The following is a 20,016-nucleotide window of genomic DNA, read 5'->3' as shown; positions in this document are numbered from 1 at the left end:
TTTTCCTCGGGCTTTCTTTCCGGCTGGCAATGTGTTGTGGTCTCACTGACCGGGGAGGCAAGTAAGGAAAGGCGGGGACGATGGAGCACCGCCACACCGGCCGGAGACGCGCGGTGGACGTTTGATCGCCTCGTCGCCGCCGGTGGATCGGATACAAATAAATGTGACATGATGCATCAGTGGTGGATCTTCCTCGGCCGGCCGGCCGACGGAGCCGGAAATTCCACGCCAGGCGCGCCGGAGGACGGCGGTGCTGCTGGCGTGCCGCACTCGCACCGCACGCTGGCGTGCGAGCAGCAGCTGGGCCGTACCCAGGTAGGTAGGCGGACAGCGGCCAGGTGTCAGGAGGAGGCGCGAAGTCAGCATGCGTGCCGGTCAGAGCGGAGAGAGAGGGGTCGCGCACGCCGTCGCCGTTCAGACACGCATCGTCAACCGGCCGGGCGCCGCCCAGGACAGGACAGTCCTGCTACTGCCAGTAGTAGCAACAAGATCGCGTGCGCGTAAACGCGAGGCGGCGGCCGCGGCCGGCGAACGTGCCACAAGTACTCCATGACCACGACGGCGAGGTTGGAGGGCAATCATCTGTGCACAAATTCACACGTACAGGACAAGCAAGAGAAGTAGCACGCGGTGTACACCAATGCCCTTATTGTCGTGCTGGCATTATTGGGTACATGTATACTGCCAATAACATTCGAACTATATCTAGGCGGAGTAGTGTAGTAGTGGTTCGCCGCCCTGACCCGGCCGGCCCGACTGACCAAAGTCTCTGCGGTGGCCCCCGAGTCCTTCACCGCATTCTTCCGAATTTCCGATGCGGTGCATGCATCCACTCCAAAGTCCAAACCCAACCCAAGACGGAGTGGTAGAGTAGCTTGCAGCTGCTTCTCGCTCGCTCGCTCGCTCGCTGGCTCGAGAAGATGACTTGCTTGTGCAGCTGCCGCGGGAACGCACGCAGGCAGGCATTGAGGCACCCCGAACTGGATCGCCAAGTGTCACCGGCGACGGTTTCGTGTACGGAACGTGCACACTTGGCGTGTACATGTAGCCCGGCCGTCGACCAGACAGAGGATCTCGGTCGTCCCGTGGGCTTTAACGGCTGGCTAGCCAGCTACGCTTACGTACGGGCGTATCAGACATCAGTGTCCAGCATAGCATGCATGCATGGCGATAAGGCAATCGACCAAACAATAATGGTGCGGCCATGCCACGTACGCATCCGTACGCACGCACGTAAAGAAGGCCGCCACGTACGCCTGCCTTCCAAGTTCCCAGGATGCGGCGCGCGCGCCCATGTACGGGCCCGCCTCGCGCACCGCCGCGAAGCACACACAAAGCGACCGAGGCGTGCGCGCACCGAGCTGGCTCGTGCGCGCGCCACTTGTGCGGCGGCGGCGTCCGGCCGCCGCGCTGACTCGTGCCGCAGGACCACCAGCCGGCCGGCCGCCCGGGCTACACGACGACACCGGTCGCCGGCTGCGGTTAGCGGCCGAGTCCAAAAGCGCGCGTCAAGTTGCATGATCCGGACGCATGCCGCTCACCACGCCACAAGGAGGCATGCGCACAGGACCGGACGATGGATGGTGCATGCATTTGCATGGATGGAGCATTGCTTAGCTTTACCAGGGGACGCCTGGCCACGTTACATTGAACCCGGTCCCGTCAACCGGCCGGGTCCAAAGGCGGTCGTCGTCGTCCAACGCCACGGAATCCATCCATGACCGGCCGGACATGCACAGCATGAGTGCACATCTCATTGGTGCCGCCAATGAACGAAGAATGTTCGTTCGCACAGCTGCACGCGTGTGCGTTGCGCCAACCTTCGACCGGCCGGAGACCATCGTCGTCGTCGCCGTCGACGACGACCTCGATCGTTCGATCTGCCGGCCGGGGGCGCGCGCCCGCCGCCGGTGGTCAATGAAACGCCTCTGTCCGCCGCGCCTAATTATATGCTTTCGAAGAAAAAAAATTAACCGCGCACGCACGCACGCACACGCACGCACGTCGCCGTCGATGATGGTAACCGCCGCGCCGGAGCACCGAAATTATTCCGGTCTGCCTTAGCGCAGCGGCGGTCTGTGTACGGCGGACAATGCAATACAGCGGTCTGTTGAGGACGGCGGTCGAGAAGGATGGATCGGCCGCCGGCGGTCGCTGTCGGTTGACGCCGCCGGGGAGTTAATGAGAGCGAGCGAGCGAGCGCGAGAGACGCAGAGCTCTCCTCCTGCTGGGCTTTTATATATATATATATATAATTCCTGCTGGGCTCGATCAGTGGCTGGTCAGCAGCACGCCATGTCGACGGGTCTGTAGAGCTGCGCGTCAGCCTCGTTCCGCGGAGTCAGCCATGTTCACTCTCACACCCCTCCTTAATGTCCTGCCCCTGCACGCTGAGCACGACGTCCCGACCTCGCTCATCATCCCAGCATTGCCCGTCGACCTCGCTCATTAATCCCAGCATCCCCGGTCTTCACACATGCAACGCGAGCTCCGGTGGCGATCGCGTAAAGCATAGCTGCAGCTAGGCAGGTAGGAGGAGTACCAACTATGATAGCAAGGACATGCAGTACAGCAGTAAGATAGCAACGGTCTACAAGGTTCTGCCACGTCACCTGGAGACTACAATAGAGATACCTAGTTGGCATTGACTTTGTGACGCTGTGGACAGTTAGCTGCTATCGTTAACATATTTATCTCACAGCGTAGTACGTTGCAGTAACTTGCAAGCATGCTGCCTGTAGTAAAGTATGCCTGTGGTGCATGTACATTCAACGAGCAGTACCACAGTGGTCAAGCAAGCATACATAATCTCTGATTAGTTACTTACTTTTCAGTTAATTAAGGTGCGTGCTACAGCCAGTTTCTTGCTAGAACGAATGTGTCTCCTTTTCTTGCTGGTTTGGCGAGTCAAGCAACCGGCAGGAAAGTGAAGGAATAATCCGGATCCTCCAAGAAGAAGCTGGCCGCCGGAGACAAGAGGACCGACTGGACAAGCAAAGGGCCGCAGAGGTAGCTAGCACAGTGGGCAACAGATGACGCTTGCTCAATTAGTGATGTTCCCATGGCAACAGACGAGGGCCACAGAAGTGGCTTCCTCCTAAACGGAGCTCCACGTCACCCTGCTCGTGCTCCTCCCCCAGGTCAACACTTGAGCTGCATGCCTCCGCTTCTTTATTACTCCCTGTCGCGAGCCCGGTCAACCGTCTCAGTCGACCGGTTACCGCTAATTATCCGCGGGATTGCCTCTGATAAAAACACACACACACACACACACACACATCAGTGTATCGCTCTATGTAGGTTTCAAATTCATCCAAATTTTCAAACATTAGAAATTCGTGTCCTGATTTGTCTTTCAATTTTTGCTAGATTTTTTGCTAGATTTCTAAGTTATTTATAATTAGAATATCTATTTAGAAGGCATTTTACCGGCTCCCAATTCACCTGGGAATCTTCACTGCCCTGATGGCATTGGCTTGTTGGATCCAGGCACCGCCCAATTTAATGGCCGAAAAACAAAAACACTGTGCCCAGCGACAGACGGGCCGTTGACCCTCCCTCCCTCCCCGGATTGTAAAGCGACGGCGGCATCAATGGCGCTAAACGTCTCCGTGTCCGTCCGACCCCGCGGCGCCATCGCTCATAATTGCGGGCGCCTGGGCCTGAGCTTTTCCCACGTCACCCTCTGAGACCAGCCACCCCCCCTCGTGATGAAGTCCCCAAAAGGGAGGGCTCGCGCGCGGCGTGGGGCGGCCACGTCGCCTCCCGGCGGCCGCGTCGTGGGCGGCGCGGCCCGGGTTCGGCCACGTCGGCGCCGGCGGGGGGATGGACGGACGGCCGAGGCCGGCCTGCTTCCCCAACCAGCCCCCTTAATTGCCCGCTGATCGACGTCAGATTGGCTCAACTTTTCGGCATAAGTATCTATCTGCTCCTAACGAGTAGTAGCGGTATTGATGCTGTACGTATGGGCCGATGTTGTACGTATGGGCCGATGGTACACTACCCTTCTTCTGAAGGTACCAATCTCTTTCAAGGCGTCCATACTGTGCCGGCCTGCCAGGAACCAATGCTATAGAGCAGGCAGTTCTTCTTCTTCTGCAGATTAAAAAAAAAAACAGCTCTTTCTTTCTCGATAATGAGGTGCTGAAAGTCCGTGGTATACTGACCTTTTGGCATCTGGGATCCAATCTGAACGAAGTACTGCCATGGTTCTATTCTATTCTTGATGGTGAGTGGCGGTTGTGGTCTTTTTCAGCTGAGTGCGTTGGGACAACCCGTCTGTGTTACTGTCAAGCTCTCTGAAACCGAGGGGTTGCTGTTATTTCTCACTTGTAAACCCGACCGATCTTTGTCTGACCGCGTCCAAACTCCAACCTGCAGTAGTCTTTTATCAGGACCTGCCGCTACAGACCCGGCAGGCAGGCAGGTCGTAGCACTGGCGAATCCCATACAGTTTCAGAATGCTCATCCAAACGAAGCATCACCTGTTCATTGTACGGCCATGATCCAGAACAGAACAAAAATAAAGGGCTGCCTTTTGGCATTGGAAATTGATCTGTCTTCTTGCAGAATTCCTTTTATTTCCTCGGAGCTGTAATGCTGCAGGAAGGGGAACGAATCGGTGGCTCAGCTCAGTCAGAGTAGCAGTCTAGCAGACAGCAGAGGTCTGCAGAGCTATCCCTGCTCTGCTCCCCTTCCGGTTATCAGCAGGACAGGATCCAGCAATCCTGAGATTCCATCCCCCCTGGTCTGACCCTAGTCGTGACCTCTGACTCTGACCATCCCCGGCCACGACGAAGAATCCAGCACAATCTCGCCTCACGACCAAATCCAACCAAACCCCCCAAAAAGAGCTCAGGAATTCAGGCCGCGCAATTCATCCATCCATGCATCCGTCTCCCGGTCAATCACTTGCCAAACCTGTTTCTTCACCCTGCTTTTCTTCCCCCCCCCCCCCAACCTTTTCCGCACTTTCCGGCCTCTCCAGCAATCGAAATCCCAGTGGATTACTCCTCCTAATCACGGATCACCGGTCCTTGTTTTGCATATCCAGTCGCCATTATGTCAGAGGGGGGCAGCTTGGCGAGGGCAGGTCGCCGTGCTGCCGCTGCCCCCCAGCACCAGCAGCGGCAAGTTATTGCCAAAAGCGCGCGCGCGGGGGCGGCCGGCCGCAGCTTCCATCCAGGTCCGCAGCTCGGCTCGGCTCACCTTCCCCTGTAGCAGCGACACTCTGGCGGGAGGCGGATTGGGACATGCGTGCAAGCCACCGCAAGTGAAATTCGCGCGCTCTTTATAAGCCCCGCCCCCGCGCGCCACCATGCAGCACTCCTCCATCATTTTCTCCTCATCGCCGTCCATCTATGGTCTTCGCGTTCCCACCGCCTGCTCACAGCGCGTAGGTTGCTAGCTCATGGCCTTGGCAGCAGCCGCGACCACCACCAGAGCAGCAGCAATGGCGGCGGCGGCGGTCCATCGGCAATGCGGCGGCGCGACGGTCACGCGCGCGCAGCAGCGGGTGGTCCGGTGCCGCGCGGCGGGTGGCAGCGTCGCCGCGGCGACGGCGCCGGCGTGCGCGCCGGTGGAGGCAGGGGCGCGGCGGGGCCCGGCGCGGAGGAGCGCGGCGACCGTGGCGGGCATGTGGCGGCAGGTGCAGGGGTGCGACGACTGGGAAGGCCTGCTGGAGCCCGGCGTGCACCCGGTGCTGCGGGCCGAGTTGGCGCGCTACAGCGAGCTGGTGGACGCGTGCTACAAGGCGTTCGACCTCGACCCGGCGTCGCGGCGGTACCTCAACTGCAAGTACGGCCGGGAGCGGATGCTGGAGGAGGTGGGCATGCCCGGCGCCGGGTACGAGATCACGCGCTACGTCTACGCGGCGCCCGACGTCACCGTGCCGACCATGGAGCCGTCCACCAGCGGCCGCGGCCGGTGGATAGGGTACGTCGCCGTGTCCACAGACGAGATGACCCGGCGGCTGGGGCGGCGGGACGTGCTGGTCTCGTTCCGCGGCACGGTCACCCCCGCCGAGTGGATGGCCAACCTCATGAGCTCGCTGGAGCCAGCGCGCCTCGACCCCTGCGACCCGCGCCCGGACGTGAAGGTCGAGTCGGGCTTCCTCAGCCTCTACACCTCGGCGGACAAGACGTGCCGCTTCGGCGGAGCGGGGAGCTGCCGGGAGCAGCTCCTCCGCGAGGTGTCCCGCCTCATCGACTCGTGCGCCAAGGACCGGCCCGGCGAGGACGTCAGCGTCACCCTGGCGGGCCACAGCATGGGCAGCGCGCTGGCGCTGCTCTTCGCGTATGACCTCGCCGAGCTGGGCCTCAACCGCGGCGCCCCCGTTACGGTGTTCTCCTTCGGCGGGCCGAGGGTCGGGAACGCCGCCTTCAAGGCCCGGTGCGACGAGCTGGGCGTCAAGGCGCTGCGCGTGGCGAACGTCCACGACCCCATCACCAAGCTCCCGGGCATCTTCCTGAACGAGGCCACCACGGGGGTGCTCCGCCCGTGGCGCGCCTCCTGCTACACCCACGTCGGCGTGGAGCTCCCGCTCAACTTCGTCAAGGTCGGCGACCTCGCCAGCGTCCACGACCTCAGCACCTACGTCGCATTGCTCAAGAGCGGCGGCGACAAGCAGGCCGCCGCGCCCAGGTCGGCACCCGACGGCGGCGTGCTGGCCAGGGTGATGGAGTTCGTGGGGCGGCAGCGCGCGGGCGCCGTGCCGTGGCAGGACGCCGCCCTGCAGATGGGCGGCCTGGTGCAGACCCTGGGGCTGATCTGAGGTGACGGACCGGCCGGCCGGCCGTCAGGATTAACCAACCGGCCAGCGATACTCTTAATAGACAATTTAATTTCTGGAGGATTTCAGGTGCTTTTTTAGCCGATTTCTTCTGTATAGATCGATCGATTAACGTAACCCGATCGTCGTAGAAGCACGATCAAAAGGCAATTCTTTGTTCATTTCGTTTTTTGTTGGCACAGACACCGTGTACAGCTAGGCAGCTAGTGACCATGTATGTAAAGCAAGGCTTGCTCAAAACAGAGTGGACAACCACACAACAGAACCCATCTGATCTGTTCAATTACTCATCCAGGAGAGCAAGCCTCTCCTCATGCTTCTTGCTCTGTCGTCGCTGGTCGATCTCCAGCTTGTTCATCACACAGGCATCTCAAGAGAGAAAAAAAGAACTTTGTTGGATCTGAATCGGGCAGCCGCCGTCGATCCGGCGATTGGCCGATCACCACCACCCAAGTGTCCTGGGCTCTCCTTAGCTCGGGAGAGGGAGACGTTCGGTTGCGATGCTAAAAGTAGGATGCTGTGACATGTCCCAAGTGCGTCACCGTATATTTTGTTGCTTGGGAACGTAGGACTTCGAGGATCCGGCACGGCTCATGGAGCTCTTGCTTCTTTTCGTTCTTCATTTTTTATGGTTTCTTTTCCAGGAAAAGGACACCCAACCCGCAACGAAAAATGCTCCCAGTGCATTACTGTTCCGTCCGGAAAATCGATTCAAAATACCAGAAAATCTGATGTCAGACCTAATGCAAAGATCGGACCCGGCCGGGCCCCTCGAGATCGAAGCTGTGCTTTTCAGGATCCTTGGCATGCTTAGCTGCAACCTCGATCAGGAACCACCTATCGTTTCCACTTGCAGTTTACTTCAAATATTCTATTTAATCTTCATCAGTTGCTTGCTCAATGATCTGAGAGAGAGAGATTCCTGCCGATCCAATCCCGGAGTTCCCAGTTGCTTTCCACCGGGATTTGTTCGTCCTGCTCTCGCAAACTGCCTGGCCTTTTCCGTTTCTTTAGATGCATTCGTTGGGAATAAAATCATAGGAAATGCAGCTCATGAGTCTGCATGGGCAGCCAAAACATACGCGGATCTCGCGGCTTATTTGGTCAATCGCTCGATCTCATCTGCCTTCACCAAACATGCACGCGGCCGCATTCCGGCTTGTATTCCCATTTCATAGGAGGATCTCTGCCCCGCGTCAGTACGCTTCCAGGTCCAAACTTCTGTGACTTCAGAAATGGTAGCCCAAGTCGTCGAAAAAAGATAACGTAGCTCGTGCAACTTCTCATGTTACAAGGTGTGGTTCTATGTAAACAGTTGGAGGAGCTTTGGTGGAAAGTATTGGTCTTCTACTATTCTCTAATTCATACGAAAATCATATGAAATATAACCCAATACATAGGATCTTAAGTATCTTTATAAGAAATGCGGAATTTTATTTGTTTCTTAAGAATACAAGCACCACTGTAAACCTATAGTGTTACATTAATATTTCAACTATTTTCTTCGGTTATGAATGGCAGAGCTCTGCACCGTTTCTGTAAAAAAAAATGCACACTAGCATTTATGTAGGATATTCGTTGCCCTGCTTCAGAGGAGTCCACCAGTTGAGTACCCTCTCCTTCCTAAAAAAGAAGAGACTGAGTCTTAGCTCTTAATATTTACCATAAAATCAGTGGTAAAATATATCTGCAAAAACAGATAGAAGACGCATTTATTCCAAGTAATTTTCTTAACAATGTGCTATGGTTAATGTGATAGATTAATGAAAAAATCAATTCGAATAGCATTAGCAACAGAGTACCCTGCATTAACATCAGCCCCTGGCAGCCACTTAGGTTCCTTTCTGTCGTGAATCGTGATCGACGTGGTATTGACATGACAAATAGCTATGTGACACAAGAACGAACGACCTGTCCGCTCCAAACCGAGCTCAACATATTTACTAGCAAAGGACAAACAAAGGTGTCAGTATTTAACTGGGCACCTATCAACAGATCCTAGTGTCATGTCAGACTATTTCGACATTTCGTTTTAACCTGATATATCTTGCATAAATATCACAACTACTCTCCTTTTATAGGAGTAGAAACACCATAACTTACGAACGTATGACCCCGTAAAAATCATGATATTTTTTTTCTGTGTTCCGCCAAAAGTCTTCAAAATACAACTTCGAGAGGCCATTTAGCTCCATAACCGCAAGAGTGACATTTATCTTGGACTGTGATCCTGAGTCCTGACGGCTTTCATCTTAACGATGCCACTGGAGTTCTAGCAGTTAGCAGCGTGAGGAAGAAGATCATTCCAATCCGGACCGACAGTTCATACACGCAGGCGTGGACAGGACGTTAGCGTATCCAACTGAACACAAAATCCGACCTGAACCGGATCACGCGACCAGCGGAAACCGCATCCCCTTCGATGCTCGGGATCTCGGAGTCGGAGGCATCCGCGCCACGCTCCTGGCGTGGCATGCTTGATTGAGCAGGGCAAAAATCTTGCGATCCCAGCTAGCTCTGCAGGAAAAGCCTAGTAAACAATGCGATAATCTGATCTCCTCTGCTCATCACACCACCCGGGATTCAGTTCAGCAACTTTGCGGTACCCCCCGTCGATCAGCACTCTCCATAACCTTTGTGCTATCCAAGTCACATCGCCATGGCAAATCTTTTTAAAAATCTGAGATAATTTTGGAGTTGATATCAATATCAGCAAAGTCTTCACCGATTCCCGATGCGTTTCTGAACTACTACTATTAGCTAGCAGGGGACAGCTCGGGGCATGGGGCATTCTTTGTTTTGCTATGTTGCAGGTGAGCTTTTCAGCTTGCAATGCAATCCAGCTGCACATACAGTTGTCCGCAGTGGGCGCTGCTCCCGCATTCAAGTTCAACAACCACTACTCGATCGGGCTACAAGCTGATGAAAAGAAAAAGGGCCGCCCATAATTCCATACGCAGCAATGGCAGTCAAGGGATGGACGATGCGGAAGAGAGGGGGAAAAAAAAGAGCCAGGCATTCAGCTGGACAACACCACGGTGTGTATTTTGGTGTTCCGGACACTGGACTGGTCATGGCAGCGTCGGTTCCAGTTCGATCTCTGCCAGCCGGGATCAACGACGCACGCCGGACGAACAAACCGCGGTGGACCGCGAACACCAGCGCGCGCCAGCCAGGCGGCGATGCGCGGATCGCCGTCGCCGGTGGCAATTGGCATGTCCCTGTTGCGAAAGGTTACGGCGGCCGCGGTCGGTTTTCGGCGAGCCAAGCCAACCAAAGCTAGCCCCTGCGTATGATTGCGCCGGTCGGCGTCGTCGTCGTCATCATCAGCCAATCAGTCCCGGCCCACACACGGAGATCGGATTCGAGGCCGACGGATGCTCGTCAATCAATGGAGGGGGGGGGGGGGGGGATCCTTTTCGGGGCGCGCCTGTCGCCGGGACAGGACGCGACGGGGTCTCGGCGATCTGGACGGCCAATAGCAGGCCAGGTCGGCCCGGGAGCCGTCAGCTGCGTAGGTAGCTCCGTCGACGGGGACGGGCCCTGACAGCTCGGTGCGGCAACTGTTCACTCTCGCTCTCACTCGATCGACTCATCCTGCCGTCTCCCTCAGGTCTCAGGCCTCGGCGCCCCCCCGCGGTCGCCACTGGCCACTCCAATTAGGGCGGGAGGGCGAGGTACAGGGACCCGGCTGGCCGTTCCTTTCGCCTCAGGTCGTCCACGGAGAGCTGGTAGCTCTGTAGCTCCGATCCATCGGCCGGCGATGGCAGATTGATTTCTGGCCTCTCCATTGAGATGCCAAATTATTATCGTTGTGTTACTGTGTGTGATGCGGCCAAACTCGATCGTTTGAGCCAGCCAAATAGGCAATGCTAGCCCGCAGCTTCTGGAATACACATGCAGAGACTGTTGCCCAACCAGGCCGAGATCGATCGAGCATGACTGGTTTCTAATTTTACTGTTGCCAGTAGCAGTAATGGTGATCAGGAACCAGCGAGCCATGTTTACCACGGAATGCTCGCGAGGACGAGCAGCGCATGCATTGGCAGTTCGTCATGCGTGTTCGCCGCTTATTTGGATGTGAGAGGTGAAGTCGTACGTGGCGGCCTGCGCCGCGCCGAAAGGAAAAACAGCGGCTGAAGCTGCAAGATCCAATGCGTGCGGAGGGATGAATGTACGTAGGTAGTATGGCCCGGTGTCCTTTTCGCTCCACTTTTCGCGAGCAAATGAAGCTCCCATCGATCATCAGCAACCAACCCCCCAACCCAATCATCAAAGCCCAAAAGCTCAAAAGGAAGAGCCCAAGGCCACGTACCTACGTAAGACGACGGTGGCCGCACCATATATCCGCATCAACAAATACATCGAGCATCTCAAAAATAAAAATAAATACATCGTCGACTCGTCGTTATGGGCCGTGTAACCCGGCCGGGGTCGTGGCCGCTGTTCGTGCACGTAGGTAGAGGACAAGCAGCAGCAGGGTCATGGGCTCGACGGGATCGTTCATCCATCGTCTTTGAAGACGATGCCGTGCCGTGGATTGATTGATTGCCCCGTTGGCGCGCGTAGGAAACCATCTCCATCGGCTACTTGAATACGCTTGCTTCACTTCAATTCCGTCGTCGTGCGTGTGCTCCTCAAACTTTTCACACTAAGAGCCCGGGCGGCAGGCCCATGCACAGGGCCCATTGATTTAGTACGCCCTCCTTTTTGCGTCGACAGGTGGGCCCGAGATCTTCTTCTTCTTCTTGGGACGAAAAGGCGATTCGGAGCAGAGTGTGTTTCCATCATACTCTTTCTTCTTTCAAAAAGGAAAGGTTACAATAATACGTACGGTGGCACAAAAATAGGACTTGGATATTTGGCCTGAAACAACTTGTATAGTATAGCACATACGCCTGAAAGACGTTTGATTTTTGCGCCGCAGTAGGAACACGTGGATGCATATAGATGTGCAAAGTTTCAGACACCCCCCCCCCCCAAAAAAAATAAAAAAAATCTATGTACGTATTATTTTGATAAATTTGTAGAATTTTGAATATTTATGGTGTTTCCACCATACCCAGTATGCACCCGAGGGGAGGTGCATGGAAAAGGAGAAAGAAAGGAGCGCGTTGAGGATGACCAAGGGAGTCCACGGCGCGCAATCACAACTGTTGTTGTGGCCTCGATGTCCAACATCCTGCCTCATGCCCTATTCCTCATTTTCCTCTCTGTATTCTTTCAACTCCCACTGTCATTCTCCATCTCATTCTCAATGAGTTAATGCCAAATGCCCAAATTTTCAAGCTTGAAGGTTAAACCGTCCCCTGCATATGCTGTACCTTGGACCCTTTACTGTAGGCATCCTCTGTTGTAGCGCCTCCACTAGCCTACAACCACTACTAACATATTTTAAGGTGTGCTTTGTTGGGTTGATATAAAGCCGTCCAATATTACCCTCAAGCTATATGCATCCTTAGCACGCCTTAATTTCTATGTTGACACGTAGGCTCAAGATCCATTTCACAGAGAGAGAAAAATTCATATAATATTTAAATGTGATTTAACAATAATTTTCTTTGTGCGTGCAAATTATACATTATGTGAGATACCAATAAAAGTCTAATTTTAAAGACTTGGATACAATGAAATAAGCCTTGTATCTTGAGTATATTAGTGTAATGTAAAGGAGAGCTAGATACATTAAGACGGCATGGCCTGTTTGTTTGTAGAGAAGTTGAACTAAATATCTAAATCCCATTTACAGGAGATGCTAGCCAACTAAATAATTTTGCCTCTTTTGAGGTTTGGCTTTAGTATAGTTTAAAATTTTAATTTAGACATGTGCTAGACGTACCTACAAGGGCACACAAGTGTGCTTGTGTACGTCCAGCTTGTACTCGAAAAATGGATGCTACTATGATAGAGGTGCACGCGCACTACCTTCTTATCATAAGATTAGTTTTATTTGTTACACATGGCTAAATTTGGAAGTAAAATGTGAATAATGTACCATGGATGATTGAAGGTGAGAGGGATGATGTATATAAACGTGGCAGTGGATTTGCTCGTGTTAATTAAATTATACCATTATTTTATTTTATATTTTTTTTAAAATCCACTAATAAATTTCTAATTGTGGAAAATTTGTGTCGTCCAGATAAACATTAATAAGTTTCTAGTTGCGGAAATTTTGTCAAAATTCTTAGCGGAAAGTTTGCGAATCCGATTATTGAGTTGAAATTAAAGTTGAAGGTTAAATCCTTTCAAGTTTACAAAAGTCGTTGTTTATTATACTATATTGAAAAAGAACTACATTGGTTCCTGTTGCTGTCCACGATCTTTTCTAGATCTATATTGCTCTCCATAGTTTGGCAACGAAATGAGGTATGCTGGGACGTCATCCACCTGCGCAGGCGCGTACCAGCCAGCTCTGGCCCCTCTCAACTGTCATGGTTGGTTGCTGCCATTCTTCCTCTCGACGTGGCTCAACGAGGAGAAGGCACACATGCCCATGCTCAATTCAAAACGGCTATAAATATGTGCGCGCCCGAACTCCCGGTCCAGTGCCAATCCCGTGCAGGAACAAATGGCCTCCACCTCCACGATCCAGCCGCGATGCAGCCTTCACCACGCCACGAGCTCACGGCGTCCCAAACCGTGCCGCGCGCGCGTCGCGGTCGTGGCTGCCGCCACGGTTAGGGCGGCGGCGACGGCGGTGGCGACGGCCGCCGCCGAGAGGGCGTGCGCGCCGGCCGCCTCGGTGGCGAGAGCGAGCACGGGGAGGACGGCGTCGATCGCAAGCATGTGGAGGCAGGTCCAGGGTTCGCACGACTGGGACGGCCTTCTCCAGCCGCTGCACCCCGTGGTGCGCGACGAGGTGGCGCGGTACGGCGAGCTCGTCGGCGCCTGCTACAAGGTGCTGGACATGGACCCGTCGTCGGCGCGGCACATGTGCTGCAAGTACGGCAAGGAGAGCGTGCTCGAGGAGGCCGGCGTGGCCGGGGCGGGGTACGAGGTGACGCGGTACATCTACGCCACGCCCGACGTGGCCGGGCCGCCGTCCACCAGCGGCCGCTCCAGCTGGGTCGGGTACGTCGCCGTGTCCACCGACGAGATGACCCGGCGGCTCGGCCGGCGCGACGTGCTCGTCTCCCTGCGCGGCACGGTGACGCAGGCGGAGTGGGCGGCCAACCTCATGAGCGCGCTCGAGCCGGCGCGCCTCGACGCGCGCGGCGCGCACCCGGACGTCAAGGTCGAGTCGGGCTTCCTGAACCTCTACACCTCCTCCGCCGAATCCGCCGGCGGCATGGGGAGCTGCCGGCACCAGCTCCTCCGCGAGGTGTCCCGCCTCGTCACGTCTCTCTCCAGGGACCACCCCCGCGAGGACATGAGCGTCACGCTGGCCGGGCACAGCATGGGCAGCGCCCTCGCTACGCTGCTCGGCTACGACCTCGCGGAGCTCGGCCTCAACCGCGACGCGTCCGGGCGCCGCGTGCCCGTCACCGTGTTCTCCTTCGGCGGGCCGAGGGTCGGCAACGCGGCCTTCAAGGACCGCTGCGACGAGCTCGGCGTGAAGGTGCTGCGTGTGGCCAACGTCCGCGACCCGGTCACCATGCTCCCGGGCGCCCTCCTCAACGAGGGCACGAGGGGGCTCCTCGCCGCCTGGGGGGGCGACCGGTACACGCACGTCGGCGTGGAGCTGGCCCTCGACTTCCTCAGGCTCCGCGACCCGGGGAGCGTGCATGACCTCGGCACGTACGTGTCGTCGATCAAGGCCGAAACCTGCGGCAAGGCGCCGAATGCGGCGGCGGACGGCCGCGGCGGCGTTCTCGCCAAGGCGGTGGAGTTCGTCGAGGGCCAGCGCGCCGCCGCGTCCGCGTGGAAGGAGGCAGCCCTGCAGATGGGCGGCCTGGTGCAGACTCTCGGCTTGATCTGACGGCTAGGAGCTTCTCGTTTTGCTGGCCAATGATTGCTGACCCTCTTCTCAATCGTTTTTGGAGGGCTAACCATCAGTTAGTCACGGTCACGTCCCTTTTTGCTGTTTTGTCTAGGCTGTAGTATTGGTGAGAACCAGAGTGTCTCCCTTTTTGTTGGAAAAGACATGCTTCTCCCATGTAAATACTACACAAGAGGCAAGACGGATTCGCATGTCCGATTCATACAGTGGCGGAGCTAGCCGATAAAATCTTGAAAATCCAGTGGAAATCTAATGGAGAAGACCCCGACGGTTAGCTGGGCTGGCTTCGCCCCTGGATTCATAGATCATCGAGTGTGTTCTCTTTTTTCCGGAAAAAGCTATCTTTTTTTTTAAAAAGAAAAGGAAATAAGCGAGATGACCATTGGATCCCTGTCTAACGGCCACCAAATTCGCATTGGACGCCCAAACATAGCTAGGCTCGCTGCAGTTGCCATATCCTGCTTCAGTTGCTTCAATTACACGCAACTTGTTTGGGATTGAGTTGAGTTGGCGTGGTACAACGCGTTGATGTTCCAATCTAACCGGCCGGTGTTGTTTTCTCGTTGTTTGCCAATCTGGGCTTATTCTTCTTTTTAATATAATTGACAGCTCTCCTACATGGTTCGTTTCAAATTACACCACAACTGCGACCAAACAGTGTCCACAAACTGATCGAGCATGCGTGTTTCATATTCAGGGCATTCTGAATCTAATCAAGTTCTTCGTCCATCTACATAGATAGTGGTAGCATTGTGCTCTTATAAAATCTGTGCACCTCATTAGCCGTAGTATGAAACAATCGTTTTAACTGTCAAATTCAGTTCAAAAATTGATTGATTGTTATAACTTCGGCTATATTCAACCAAGGTCAAACAAAAGATCCTATCAGTAACAAATTCGGTGGAAAAAAAAACAAATTTGCATGGCACTCTTACCGGTGATTTGAAAACATACAGTGTTACATAAATATCCTCAGGCCTGGTACATGAAAATGACATAGAGCAACCAAAATCATTTCAACATAGCCAAACAGCCCAAACATAGAGCATCCAGATCTTTTTCCCCAGTTGCAAGACCTACATTTCCCAGCCAACTTCCCATTGTATGTGGCCTTCTTAGCTTATCTGGGATGAAGGGTAATCCAGGTTGGCAGCTTTCGGCTAACTGCAAAACCATAGCAAGTGAGCACCGGATCCACGCGCCCAGCCCACATCACACCGATCAACATCACCTGCCCCGAACCTGCCACCGATATTTATCGGCCATGGAACGGGCTGCTGATGGCGGCGTTGTTTCAGGGTTCAGTTAGGCCCGGAGGAACCCGTGATGAAATCAGCCGTCCGGCAATGCACCCGCCATGCCGGTTTCGCTTGCCGTCAGTGGGAAAGAGTGTGTGGTTTTGAGCTTCCTGTTGCGTAAGATCAAGTTCGTTATTCAGTGGAGTGCTCAGAGCAGGTCCCAGCAGGTGCTCCCGTTGCTCAGTGATGTGCTGTTCGTCAGTGTCAGTCTCGCACCATCTGCGCTTTCGCATGGCCACAAGACAGAGCCCCCCAAAATCGGCCTGCCTGATGGAGATGCCAGGTCGTTGGAGGAGCCTTCTTGTAGACGCACACGTCATGCGGCGTCCTCGGCAGGAATAGTTTCAGCCACTAATCAGCGCGCGGGGCAGTACTGACTCCCTCCATTACAAAATATAGGTCGAGTAATCGGCCTCTGATCTTGCCCGGAACGCGGTACGACACGGCGTCATCCGCTGAGAGGCCCCGGTTTGGGTACCCTTAGCTGGAGATGCCAGGAACGCTTTTGCCAGGAACGGCAACCCGCAACGGAAAGGGTGGACGGGCGCGGTTCAGGTTCAGCAGCGCGCGGCGTCGCTGTCGGGAGCTGCGTGGCCGCCGGAGGCCGTGTCTGTTTCAGGTGCGCGTCTAGCCCGATCGGCCGAGGATGACCGGCGACGTGCGTGCTCCGATCCATCCTCGCGCCGTGGCGGTGTTCGCTGTATGCCTGTATGCTCCGAACTGAACTGAACTGGAGCTCCAAGAAGGTTACGTGTTACAATGACTCGCCGCGACAGGGAAACGGCGAAAGGCGGCGGTTCACTTGCCGCCGCCGCTGGTGGTGCTCGCCGCCGAACATCTGGCACTGGCAGGCAGGAACGGCAGGCGAGCCCTGCTTCGGTCATAGTACTCTGTTTCTACTGCCTACATGTACATTGCACACAGTGTGGTTGGCACGTACCCTTGGGCTAACCAGCCGGCCGAGCCCAACCCAGGCAAGATTTTTGAGCTCCATGGCCGGCCGAAACTACGGCCCAGTGTGGAGTAGAAAGATTTTTGCCTGCAGCTAACAACAGCGAAGACTTCATGGGCCTCCATGGCCTAGAGTCTTGGGCTTTGAATCTTTATCGGGCACAGCCCAAAGTAAAAGAAAAGATCAACTCCACCAAGTCGGCACGGAAGTGTACTCCACCAGATTGATCACGACCTAGCTGAGGCTCAGCTGACTTTCTTTCTTTCTATTAGCAAAAGAAAAGAGAAACTGAGCTGACTTTCAGGTCTGAACAAAAGGCAATCAATTGTCAACTTGGGGAGCCGACCACCGCATAAAAACGACTGGGAACTACAGTACCTACGTCCTTTGATCTCGAGCAAGATAGTTGACTTTGAACAGCAAACACTTTCCTTTTCTAATGCAAGGAGAAGACGACTTTTGAGCGAAGTAAACGCCTCTGCAAACTTTTGCGAGCTTTGATTTGAACTCGATAAACCCCATGCTGCAGCCGGCCATCTATCTATCTATCAACCTAAACCTAAGCCCGGCCGTACACCTTTTCGTGGCCCTGGTGTCGCCTACGTGGCCGGCGGCGCGCCATGATCAGCCTGACCAGCTAAACTCTGAACCGCCACCGATAATTGCTTGGCGCCACGCCACTTGCTCGCGCACCCCGCGCCCCGTGGCGCAGGTGCCAGGGTGCCGATGCGCCGAGCTCCCCGGCCGCCGGATTCGATGCCGCCCGCCGCGCCACATGCGCCGCGCCCGCCCGCCCGCCCGCCCGGCCATCCAGGCAGGCAGGCAGCGCTCGAGCAACTTGGCCGCGCAAAGCCGAGAGAGCGACCACCGCGCCGGGCGCCTCGAAGGTTGAGGACGGAGGAGGAGCTCAACTGACCGATCAACTTGCCTGTCTATTAGCGTAGCAGCCTAGCCCTGCGTGCACGTCGTACAGATCGATCTGGCGAGCTCATTTTTAAGACTGCAAAAGGGGCCCTCCCATGCATCTGCAGCTGGTCTCCGTGCCAATTTGGGGGCATCTGAGCCAGTTTTAAACGCGGCGAGCATCACGATCAAGGGCTTTGTTTAGTGTTACGATGCCGGTTTAATCCAGTTCCATCTCCACCACTTGGCTGCCGCTCGCAGCGCAAGTTGCGAAAGGATGGCGCCCGGCAGCCGCGCACCAGTTTGGCGGCAGCTTCACTCGCCTCGACCCACGTATAGAAACTTGGGCAGCCACGTGCGTGCACACCGCAGCTAGCTCTCTCCCCCCGAGCCGTCACGTTCACGTACCCTTTGAAGACAATGGCATGGCTACTTTGACTGTTCGCTAGGCCCTTTGGCACAGATTTATGGAGTACAAATTAGTGATCCTTTGATGCATCTTCAATCCTCCTTAGTTTAAATATTTATGCTAATTTTGTAAATAAGAAGTAGTATAAAATTTTGAACTAAAAGAGTTGGAGGTGCACATAAAGAGCCACCAATTTACACCTCTAGATGGCTTCACGGAGAGCTTCACTTGAAGCTGTGCCAGTTTTATCCACGAAGCACCAGGTAAAACTATTTCCAGCTTCTGGGAGGAGAATCTAGAAATCGTGACTCCAACCAGCTTTGATTAGAATAAGCAATTTCGTCAAAGGATTTTCAAAACAGCTTCACCAGACTATAAAAATTAGACTATCACTGGTTTTGCTAATTTTTGTGGGTGCATTGGCACCCCTTAAAACTAATGTAGCTTCACCTCTACCACCCACAAATCAAAATTTGTGCTGGCGGGTGCATGACCATCGACACAAATAAAATGAAAAAAATATTTTAGTAGGCATATGCACCCAACTATCTATCATTTGGCACAAGTTTCATATTTTTTCGATATTTTCCGAGCATATGCGCGGTGGACGTGCTTCAAACCGGAGACCTCTTGTTTCGTGCCTTCCCTCCTTACCATCTCATCTACATATTAATTCTTTTCTTTCCAAGGTATATTATTTCTTTTAATATCACTTTTTCTAATCTTATATTATATCTTTGACATTCTAAATGATTCTAAATAAAAAATTTGCCAACTATAAATATTTAGGTCTCGTGGAGCACTACAACTTTGGTATAAAGTTCATCTTCATTATTTAAAAAATTAGAAAATTCAAATTTTTGTTTTTAAAATTAGATTTTAGAAATGGTAATGAATATTTGACCTAGTAAATATAATATTGATTGAAAATTTTATCAACTACAATGTGTTAGATCTCGTCGAACTCTATAATTTGAATATAAGATTTTTTTCATCTTATATTGTCTATGATTTGGATATAAGGTTTATAGTTTGATTTTAAAAACGGTAATCAATATTTGCCGAGTAAATGGTTTTGTACGGAAATGTTGTCAAGTATAAAATTTTAGACCTCGTCGAGCTCTATAACTTTCATATAAAATTTATCTTCATCCGACTTCATATCGAATAATTATTTAATTATTTTTAAGGAAAAATGGTTTGTACTGTCGGTCGACATAAGCATCTGCCAGCACAAATGTCCTATATTTATGCTGGTGGTCGCTTAAGCTAACCACCCGTATAAATTGATTTATAGAGTATTTATGGTGACAGACGGTAATAATGACCGCTAGCACAAAAAATTTAAAGTGCCATCACAAATGCTTTCTTTCCCAGCGACGAATGCACACTTTTCGTGACGCTGTGAGCAGACCCGGGGGGGAGGGGGGTGTTGTCGTCAAATGAAGGATTCGACATTGTAGTCTGTCGCCAGTTCAGCAGGCACTAGAAAAGCTATTTTCTAGAAAAAGGAATAGTTCACTGTAGTAGTATATTATCTGATCCACATGAGATGAGCCGACAGCAGCTCGCCATTCCGGCCATTACCTAACCGGCTAACCCTATCCCTATCGCGCGTGATGCCATGGGCGGCGGACGCACGAGAACTAAACAACTGGTAAACCGTTGCCTGTGCTGAAAGATGACCGGTACATGCATGCATCTAATATCCTGTCGTCACCG

The 20,016-nt window shown here is 53.7% G+C and overlaps 2 protein-coding genes across 2 annotated transcripts; both read left to right on the top strand.

The window, feature by feature from the left end:
* Positions 1 to 5,452: 5,452 nt before the first annotated feature.
* LOC112891381 (phospholipase A1 EG1, chloroplastic/mitochondrial-like) lies at positions 5,453 to 7,013 on the top strand. Its single transcript, XM_025958223.1, has one exon. It carries the CDS (start codon positions 5,453 to 5,455, stop codon positions 6,770 to 6,772), a length of 1,320 nt encoding a protein of 439 aa, XP_025814008.1. The 3' UTR covers positions 6,773 to 7,013.
* A 6,348-nt stretch (positions 7,014 to 13,361) lies between these two features.
* LOC112891377 (phospholipase A1 EG1, chloroplastic/mitochondrial-like) lies at positions 13,362 to 14,711 on the top strand. The gene has a single exon (XM_025958219.1). It carries the CDS (start codon positions 13,362 to 13,364, stop codon positions 14,709 to 14,711), a length of 1,350 nt encoding a protein of 449 aa, XP_025814004.1.
* Positions 14,712 to 20,016: the final 5,305 nt, after the last annotated feature.

The sequence above is a fragment of the Panicum hallii genome, chromosome 5 (assembly GCF_002211085.1).
Source record: "Panicum hallii strain FIL2 chromosome 5, PHallii_v3.1, whole genome shotgun sequence".
Taxonomy (NCBI): Eukaryota; Viridiplantae; Streptophyta; class Magnoliopsida; order Poales; family Poaceae; genus Panicum; species Panicum hallii.
The sequence above is the reverse complement of the archived record's forward strand: the minus strand, read 5'-3'. Positions and strand labels throughout refer to the sequence as shown.

What these genes read in the sequence shown, in the direction of transcription:
- LOC112891381 (XM_025958223.1), top strand. Translation starts at nt 5,453, where the DNA reads ATGGCGGCGGCGGCGGTCCATCGGCAATGCGGCGGCGCGACGGTCACG.
- LOC112891377 (XM_025958219.1), top strand. Translation starts at nt 13,362, where the DNA reads ATGGCCTCCACCTCCACGATCCAGCCGCGATGCAGCCTTCACCACGCC.